The 10,076-nt window shown below is 37.0% G+C and overlaps 1 protein-coding gene across 2 annotated transcripts; it reads left to right on the top strand.

Annotated features, from left to right (window-relative positions):
* Window positions 1–208: 208 nt before the first annotated feature.
* Window positions 209–9,429, top strand: LOC144512023 (troponin I, slow skeletal muscle-like). Of its 2 annotated transcripts, none has more exons than XM_078242554.1 (6): window positions 209–229; window positions 8,231–8,272; window positions 8,525–8,656; window positions 8,734–8,823; window positions 8,918–9,100; window positions 9,258–9,429. In XM_078242554.1, exons 1-6 carry the CDS (start codon window positions 209–211, stop codon window positions 9,351–9,353), a joined length of 564 nt encoding a protein of 187 aa, XP_078098680.1. In that variant the 3' UTR covers window positions 9,354–9,429. The 2 variants fall into 2 exon arrangements, with proteins under 2 accessions (XP_078098680.1, XP_078098681.1); XM_078242555.1 differs by lacking the exon at window positions 209–229 and adding an exon at window positions 7,728–7,754.
* The last annotated feature ends 647 nt before the right edge of the window (window positions 9,430–10,076 follow it).

Below are 10,076 nucleotides of genomic sequence, written 5' to 3' on the forward strand. Positions count from 1 at the left end.
CTGTTTAGTTCACAAACATCCAACACACCAAAGTACAAACACATAGCGGACCAGACGCAAGCATTTATTTTGAAAAGCTGAAGCTCCGGGACGGCACCAGCCGGGAGGGCATGAGACGGGAGCATAGACTTTATATTATTAATATATTATGTTATTAATAATAATATGAATTTAATATACAGTCTATGGAGTTCTCCAGGCTGCAGCCATGCCCGACTCTATTAAAAAGGCAGAGCGCTCTCTCCCCATGGGGTCGAAAATCAAGCTGTTCCACTAGCTGCTCCCTCTAGAGGTCTGGAGAACTTCCGTTGTATAATCTGGATGCTGTGTTTTTTTGTTGCATTTGTTTTCTGGGTTTGCGTGCTTTTCTTTTTGCATCGTTTCATATTTGCAGCGCGTTTATGTATTTGGTTGTGTTGTGTGTATTTGCAGTGCGTTTGCTGGATGCTGCGCATGTGTTGTCAAATTAATGAAGTTGTTTTCTTCATTTGCTTGTGTTTTGTCTATTTGCGTGTGTTTTCTTAAGTTTCAGGGCGTTTGCCCCTGTCGGCCACCGTAAGAAACACAACTCTTATAAAAGACATCATATGTACACAAAGCATTCACTTATATACAAAGACATTTTTACATACATATTCTCATATACATCACATTAAATAAAACAAAAGCTTGTGCAGGAGAGGTAGAAAGCTAAAAGCGTATACAAAGACCTAAAAACAGACACCCCATAGAATACACTTCATAATACTACTCAAAAAAAACATGTAAAAATACACCTTTATAATCTTAACGCATACAAACACATTTAAATTAGTCCTATACAACCAAGCACACAATAACAAGAACCATCCTACAGTTATCTCACTGCCCCCCTACCCCTTTTCATCCGGATATAGCCTAAAAGCTGATCAAAGTGCGGGTAGCCGAGAAATGTTTGCTACTCAGGGCATCCACTGCCCCCTGTTGAGGATCTCCGAGGGCTGAGCAAGGTTAGACCAGTGGGCAGAGGGATGTTATGGCAGGCCATTTGGCTGAAGTCATGTGTCAGCTGCTCTCTGTGCACCGTGTCCAACAACAGTGCCACTGTACAGGTCTGTACAAGATCCAGAAAGTGTGAGGAGACAGACAGGGATGCAGAGATACAAAAAGATGGAAAAAATAAAAATAAAAACACCTACATCCTGTTAGATATCAATGTTCTGATTCTAAACAAAAGATTATTTATTATATATGAGGAGTAAATAGCAGTATGGGCATTCTTACTTAAGTAAATGTAGTTTAAAATTCTGCATTGAAGTTGACATTTGAATTAAAAGTATTATTAGCACAATGTACTTAAAGTAATGAAAACTTTCAGTGCAATATTATATTATTAGATTATTATTACTGATGCATTAATGCGTAGCATTTTATTTTAGCTGGTCAAGATGAAGCTAATTTTAACCATTTGGTATACAGTTTTATAGTTTAATCCGTAACAACAAATGCATCATATTTAATAAACTGATGATTGGTTCTGAATGTAACTAGCAACTAGAAGTAAATACGAAGTATGAATTGTGAATGAATGAACTGTAGTGGAGTAGAAGTATGAAGTAGCATAACATGGGAACACTCAAGTAAAGTACCTCAAAACTGCACTTAGGTATAGTATGTGAATACATGTACTTTCCATTACTGAGTATACAAATATGAAATGTCTAAGTGTCCCTGAAACATTGTACGTTGAGTGCACTGTATCTCTTATATAATAGTCGTGAATATTGTTTAGGTCATGTTATGTACAATACACAGTGGTTTCAAATAATACCACAGACCTCTGGCTCATGACAATAGGTTTACATGGATTGCATAGCAGACAACTGACAAAACAAAATAATCCTTCGAAGAGCAGGTGAGAATGGACTAAAATCCTTGAAGATCATGCATTAACACTGTCCCTTAGAGAATAATGTGGCTTTAGTGGATGTTCCCTTTTCTTTCTTTCTTTCCATCCCAAAAGGTTAACAATTAGTTCAACTTGTTTAGATTTACGACCACATAAGGAGAACTATGGGGCGACACTTGAACTGTCACCTACCTTTTTATGCTATAGTAGAAAGTGCATTACAAGCACTTCCCTGATACCAAGGCCTCCCTGTGTTTCTCTTTGTATGTGTATGTGTCTGTGTGGAGACAGAAGGGAGTTGTGTTGCACCAGAAATAGCACTCCCACCTGCTGAGGATCACGGGAAAAAAAAGATAGAACATTTGTTGTCCCCCGTGTCTTCCTCCTTTTATTGGCTCTCATTGCTCACTGAGGCTCCAGTTCACTCACTGTATTAGTGGCAGAACACCGAATAGTGTTTGACACTGTAGCGCTAATTTAACTAGGAACTTTGATTGCATATATCAAATAGATTATATGTCTGCTAGTGTACCCTGGAAAACTACAGAAATTAATTCAGACTGAAAATGTTCATGTATGTGTATAAGGCGTAGTATAAGAATGTATTAATACTGTCAAATGTTTGTATAATACACCTATTATGAGATTTTTATTATTATTAGCAGGTGACATTTGTGTTTATAAATAAAAAAATAAACTGACTTGGTTTGTGTGCATTTATTAAATTTGGTGATTTTAAGTTCAATATAGTAATTTACAGTATGGGTACAATATTTGTCTGTTATATATGTTGAAGCCTGATACATACAAGACAAAAGAAAACACATTTTGGAATATATGTTAATTAATATAAAGAAAAATATATTCATTCCCAATATGAATATTTATATAGTCTTTATTAAACATGTCTATATATGTAAAGAAATGTATGAAAATGGCAATTATTGCTATATTTTTAAATGTCATGTATGTATCACATATTTTTGAATATTGGTGAGAGACATATATACCTAGAGACATATATATATATATATATATATATATATATATATATATATATATATATATATATATATATACATACATTATATAAGTATTTTACATAATAACCATATATTAGATTTTTGTATGGGGGTGACATGACGTATGGCATGAGATATTCAAGGTAACAATTGCAGATAAATCAGATTCAGACACAAGAAAGTTTGAACATGCTATTCCTGCAGACATATCTTCTCTTTCATTTTCACTCTGGTTTCTAATCTCTGAGAAGAAGCCCTCACAACTCACTGAGAACAAAGGTTCAACATGGACTCTTCTCTGTTGTGTGTGTGACTTCTACAAAGTTGTCCTTGTAGCTAATGCTTAGTTTACCAAAAACTCCTTAACACCTGCATCAGCTTTATTCCATTATAAGCCAGTGGAAAGAAGAGAAACTTGATGCTGAGAGGTTAAATGATTTGCAAGAAGTGGCAGAGCTCAGGACAAGATTAGCTCTCATGCTCTGAAATCTTGATGAAGTCAGGCCAAGAAATTGATGACAGCAGATGTAAATACAAAACACACATTTAAAAGGACACAGAGTCAAAGTCAACTTAAGTGAGGAGGCCTCAGGGAGAACGCAGAAATTTTAATGAACAAATGAATGAATTCATTGTATATACTTTATCTGTATCATCATATAGAAACATAGCATTGGCTACAGCTACGCTAGCAGCTCTGTGAGGCAGAACGGCTTTGCTTTGAGCTAAATGCTAAAGTCAGCATGCTAACATGCTCACAATGACAATGCTAACATGGGAATGATTAGCAGGCGTAACGTTTACCATGTTCACCATCTTACTTAAGCATGTTAGCATGCTAATATTAGCTAATTTCTGATCATTGTATATTATGTGATTGATGATTGATTGATAATTAGCATTATAGACAAAGTGTAGCTGAGGCTAATGGAATGACATTAGTTTTGCAGCTTTTCAACTTTTCTACATTGTTAATTTTGTGTGGTATCTGTAGCAAGTGTTATGATATGTAGGCTACACAGGAAATAAAGAAAAAAAAACATCTAACAAAATCTGCTTTGTAATTAGACTGGTTTTCTAAATGGGATTTTGTTTGTCATTTATTAGTTACATAATCTAATTACAATAGAACTTACATTGAAACTGTAACTTCTTACCAACCATAGTCTCTGCTTCAAACTTAAAGGGTCTGTACTCGATATTCAACACATTAATATAGCATCAAACAAACATTTTTAAATATAAGATATAGTGGAGTAATGGCAACAGTCTGCTGTTTTTTCCTCTCAGTATTTTGAGTACAGCCCTTCTCAAACAATTAGTTTCGAACATACGTTAATTCCTGAGTAAAACCTGACCTAAAACTTGACCTAAAACATGACCTAAGTCAAAAGTTCTTATTAATTACCACTTTTTTAACTATTTAAACTGTGGTTGACTGTGAAATGATGGAATTGTCAAATAAAACAATGTAGCTGGAATCACAGAAACTTAGACACAAACTTCAGCTTTCTGCACATATTTCCCTTAAGGACATTTATTTGAATATCTGTCTGTTTAAGAGTCACTGCCAGGACATTTGAAGAACAGCAGCCATTGCAGGAGTAACATTAAGAGCGCTAAAAAGTGATCTGGATAGAACGAAGAACTGCGTCTCATTTTTTTTCCATCTGTTTTCCATCTACCTAATGAGACTGTTGGAACAACTTATATATCTTTACTCTAGCAGCTATTTAAACCTCCTATTCCACCTTCTTAATTTCCTACTGGATAAATAAAGTATTTCTATCTATTCTCGTCTTCTGATAAACTCAGAGCCAATGTGGCAAAAATTGGAACAAACTCATGTTATTTTGGGACGCTACATAATTATACTAACCAGTATTTTCTATCCTAATAACTGTGATTAAAATAGATCAAATATCACAGGAGGTGATTCCTGTTATTTAACCTTGATTATGTCACTCTACAGTTGCCCCTCAGATTAATCAGAGTGGTAGTGACAAGAGCTAACAGTCTCTGCATAGCTGACAAATGTACGGCCTGCATGCAATTAACCTTGGTACTTGGTGACATGTTTGACTAAATACCCAGAACCAGTCAGAAAAGGAACACAACGTAATTTGAGTGAATTGTTTCTTTAAATCTGATGTTATGTGTTGAAAGTTAAAAGCAGCTTATGATGGGAGAGGGGCCTAACCTATTTTTAGATTATGATTGTGTGCTTTTGCTATGCGGGAGGTCGTCTGTATTGTGCTCATCAAATGCATTATAACTTAGATAGAGTTAAAACTCTTGGCCCTGTTTTGGGTCATTCTTCTTCTTACCCTAACTCATGAATGTTACTTAGATTACATGTTTAGTTTACATTACAGTTGATATTTTATTTGCATTTTTGCCAAGAGTTAGATGAGAAGATACCATTCTTACTTTTGTACGCTTAATACAAAGCTATTGCGAACAGCCAGATAACAAAATGAATCTAAAGCTCACTAATTAACATGTTTTATCCCATGTTTTATTTGTTTAATTGGTACAAAAACAAAGAGTATAAGTATCGCTTGTTGCCTAGCCACTGGTCCTTGCCAAGAAATAGTCCTATATAACCTGACATAAAAATACGAACTGACATTTTTACACCTGGTTTATGTGTTTGTGCTTTGGACAGAGCCAAGCTAGTTGTTTCCCCCTGCTTCCAGACTTTATGCTAAGCTAAGCCAACCAGCATCTGGCTCCAGCTACATATTCACTAATTATTGTCAAAAAATTAAAAAGGCTTTTAAACCTTTCCTTTAAAGTTACTGTATGTAACTTTTAAATGTTTCTGAAACGGTTTAATTTTTCATCTGATGATCATAAATGACCTGTAACAACAAACGAGACTAACAGTGAAAAGAACACAATTTTTATGTAGTTGTTATTAATGCCTCTGCCCGGGTCCGATTTTCCCCCGCAAAGTCCCAAAATGATTTACGGCAGGTAGGTGGTGCTACAGAGCAAACATTCTGACAAGTCACAGATTTCGGCGTAACACCGGAAAAGCCTAATTGCATTTTAATTCTATTTAAGAAGTTATCTGTTGTAGTTATGGCTGATACTGGGCCAGGACCACCAAAGAAAAAAAGGAACAACTAAAAGCTAAAAGGGAAAGTGACAGACAACGGCCGCAAACCGAGTCACACTCGGTCGGGCTTTCAACAGATTAAGGGATTGTAAAAGATTCAAAACCCACCCCGAATTGGCCCTCAGGTATCTAATATGTAGTATTTCATTCATAAAATAACTTTACAATGTGCAATGTGGTTGTACTACTATTTTCTTTTCCCTTGTCCCCCTGTCCATGGGTTTCATGAAATGCGCTATATTAATCTAAGTTATTATTACGTTGGTTGCTACAACAATCTCTTACTGCTGTGGCTCGTGACACAGTGACAGTGATACCTGGTTTAGCTCACGATATATCCAGGCTAAGTTACCGTAAGCAACACTTGAAATGCAACAATGCATCCGTAACGTATTCTGTTATAGTAAATGAATGATTTTCTGTCTGAGCAAAATATTCATCGCAACTATGACCTCCCGGTAACACTAACTCAGTGGGCAATACAGCACCGTAAAGAAAAGTACTTTACGACAGCAGGTGTGGTAAAAACTTCAAACTTGTCCAAAGCCGCCGCTAGAATCAACCCAAACTGAAAGTTACATATAGCCACTTTAAGTTATACTCTTAAATGCGAAAGATACAATGTGTCAATATTTGTGACTATTATATGCATTGATGTATTTTCAGGGGTGGGGGGAAGGGAGGGCAAAAAGATTATTTCATCCAAAAGGAGGCAATACCTAGACAATACCATTAAGGTAATGCCCATGATTTATTATTACCCTCCCCTTGTGTTGTCACAGTGTCAGGGGAGATGATATTTCATGCTTGGTCCCGTGCCAGCACATTTTTGGGACCAGACGTTATATCTGCTTTCCACGCGCCACGCGGCTCACATAAAAAGCTGCTCATTGTCTTCAGCAGCCACTGTTTGACTCTCTACATCTTTACAGACACCCATTCACAGGTAAAACAACCATTGCTTTATTGTGTGTTTGAAGTATTTAAGGCTTTCAGTAAATTGTCATTTTTTTCTTTCTGTTTTAAGTCAATGAAAGTCTGATGCAATATTGTACTGTAGCTGTTACTATAAACAGTGGGACAATGGTTTGACAGTTTTACAGTGGCAATGCTTTTATTTTTCAAGTGTATTACCCTTGCAATAATTACTAGATCTTTGTAAAAATATGAGAAGCTTTGATTCGCCAAATCTTCTACTTGTGAATACTGCAGTCACGGCTCTGTCTGTTTTGTCAGATTGAGAGGTTTTTAACAAATCTGTTGAGGTGTCGGTAGCCATACTGAAAAAAAAAAAAATCACCCCAACTGAGATGCTGAATACAGTGAAGGGAAATGCTCTTGTCATGTCCTTGCTTTAATCCTCTTGTCAAGGGATGTTAAGGACTGTTTGTGGCGCCTTGATAGATCAAATTACATTGCGGTTCACCGGGGCGCCACCTTACCCCTAAACTGTGCTGTTACGCACTTCTATTTCTCTCATGTGTTTGTTTTTGGGATTCTAGTTGAAGTGAGATGAGAAAATGAATCCTCTATCCCTAAATGCTACTGTCATGGCTGATATTTGTGTAATGAACTGCTGTATTCACTATTTAAATAGATACAACTGTTTTTATGTTCTCATATAAACCTAATTGCCTCTAGCATCACTGCCCGCATTTGTCCCCGGTTTTTGTTTCAGGAGCCTGACAGACCCAGAGCCATGAATCCCAAAGGGGATAAGGTGAGCCAGCTATATTCCACAGTGTTAATCCACCATGCATGGAGAGGGGACACATTGTCCCGATGCACATGGCAAAGATCTGGCAGCGGTTATCTGGCAGGAGTTGTTATCAGCATTTCTGAGAGCTTTCCCCTTGACTTCATCCTAATAATAAAGCATTATCTTAGGTGGTGTCAAGTTTGACACTCACAGGTCTTTCAATACATATTTTTACTGTTTATGGCACAGCCGATGGACTTTGTCATGTATCACAACTGCTGGTGAGCTAAGCAGGAACATCTTGGAGTGATTCCAAAATAAAAGTCCTCAAAAACTCTGCAATTTATGATAGTGCAAGGTGTACTTGTAATTTTGTCCTCTTTAAAATGTGCCTATTTACAAACCTGAATCATTTTATTAACTATTTGATTAATGATCATTGAAATATAGTCTATTCTGTCGTGAAATAATAATGACAAATACCTTTTTTTCTACAGCCGAAGTCGAAAATTACGGCTTCTCGCAAGCTCTCTCTCAAGGTGAGTTAGGACATACCTTTTTTGTTGGACGTACATCACCTGGCAACTGCAGAAGTACCCTTGGTTGGGAATCACTGCTATATATTATACAAGATATTGTGATTTATGTACAACCAAGACACCCTTTTTGCCATGATGTAAGTTCTCTTTAGCAACTTGGTGTCTGTTGGGTACGTTTACATTACCAGACTAAAGTTGTTTTCTTCAGATCTTCTGGCCAAGTTTTGATTGGTATATGTTTTGTGAAATCAGATGCTTCTCCTCACAAGAGCCTGTGAGGATTTGGAAAGGGAGAGGCAGGAAAGGGAGGAGGAGAAAGTGCGCTATCTAGGAGACAAGTTGCCCCCTTTGCAACTGTCTGGATTATCACTGGATGAACTACAAGTAAGTGTCATAAACTACAGCAGAAAATGTATGAACATGTTTAAGTAACATGTTTAAAACCCTCCTTTTCCCCTCAGAAAATGTGCAAGCAGCTTCATTCACAAATTGATGTTGTGGACGAGGAGAGATATGACTGCGAATCCAAAGTGGGCAAACACAACAAAGATGTAAGTCTCTGAACACCATATTTAATGCTTGAACACACATTTTATCTGTTTTTTTTGTGCTCGTTTCTTATATTTGTTCTGTCATATTTTACAGATCCATGAGCTGAAGCTGAAGATACAGGACCTTGGAGGCAAGTTCAAAAAGCCTGCCCTGAGGAAGGTGAGGGTGTCGGCAGATGAGATGATGAGAGCTCTCCTGGGCTCCAAACACAAGGGCTCGATGGACCTCAGAGCCAACCTTAAATCTGTGAAGAAGGAGGATGGCAAACAGGACAAGGTACTGTTGGTTGGTTGGGTTTCCACACTCCCGAACATTTAGCCTGAGGTTTCCCCCAGTAGCCTGGAAATGTTATAATAGGTAATAATAATAAAAAAAAATGCCTTAGGGAGATGATGCGTTTCAATTTTGATTGTTCATTTCTGTTCAACCCCAGGTGCTCACTAGTGAAGACTGGCGTAAGAACGTGGAGGCCATGTCAGGCATGGAGGGCCGCAAGAAGATGTTCGATACAGCCGGCGGAGCACAGTGAGACACTGTGAGGAATCCTGCAAACGATGAAGCTGGTCAATACGAGCAGGGAAAAAGAAGGTGTCCCGACAGAAATATGGAATAGTTATGTGAAGGCTAAGTGACTTGAAAGCTGTAGGAATTAAGCATAAATGTCATAAGCATGTATAACCACGAGTACATCAGCTTTGCCTCCATTTGCTAGATGGCCAATTTCTGTGCAATGACTCAAAGCACTTAAAGAAAAGTGTAGAATGAGTAAACACCCATTGTTTTGTTTTTTTATTACCAAAGTACATTATTTTTGTTTTGTTATGGCATCTTTAGACAATTACAATGGATATGAATAAAGTTTCAGTCTTTGACTTTATCATGTTTCACTTTACTGGCACCCGTCAGTTTATGTGTGGCACGCAAGAGGATGGAAAGCAGCTAAACTCATGATGGATTAAAAAAGGAAAATGATAACTCAAGGGAGGGGGGTGCAACAGGTGTTACCTACCTAAATACAACCTCATAATGCTTAAATACATCCTGCAGACACATAAAAAAGGGAAAGAACATATTTAAACAAAAGTTTAAATGACAATTGCAAGTGACAAATAATGATGAAGACAGTTTCTTTTACCAGATTGTAACACATTTTGAACAAACAAAGAAAACTGATCTCCAATCTGATAATAGTTTCAACCATCATTAGAATTATGTTTTGCTCATTTTTCAGACTTTGATCATTTCAGAAATA

The sequence above is a fragment of the Sander vitreus genome, chromosome 23 (genome assembly GCF_031162955.1).
Source record: "Sander vitreus isolate 19-12246 chromosome 23, sanVit1, whole genome shotgun sequence".
In the NCBI taxonomy this organism is placed as follows: domain Eukaryota; kingdom Metazoa; phylum Chordata; class Actinopteri; order Perciformes; family Percidae; genus Sander; species Sander vitreus.

Bases quoted from the DNA above. Each gene is read 5' to 3' on its own strand.
- LOC144512023 (XM_078242554.1), top strand. From the start codon at position 209: ATGCCCGACTCTATTAAAAAG. The intron at 230-8,230 runs GCAGAGCGCTCT...TTTTTTCTACAG, and splicing joins TGCCCGACTCTATTAAAAAG to CCGAAGTCGAAAATTACGGC. The intron at 8,657-8,733 runs GTAAGTGTCATA...TTTTCCCCTCAG, and splicing joins TATCACTGGATGAACTACAA to AAAATGTGCAAGCAGCTTCA.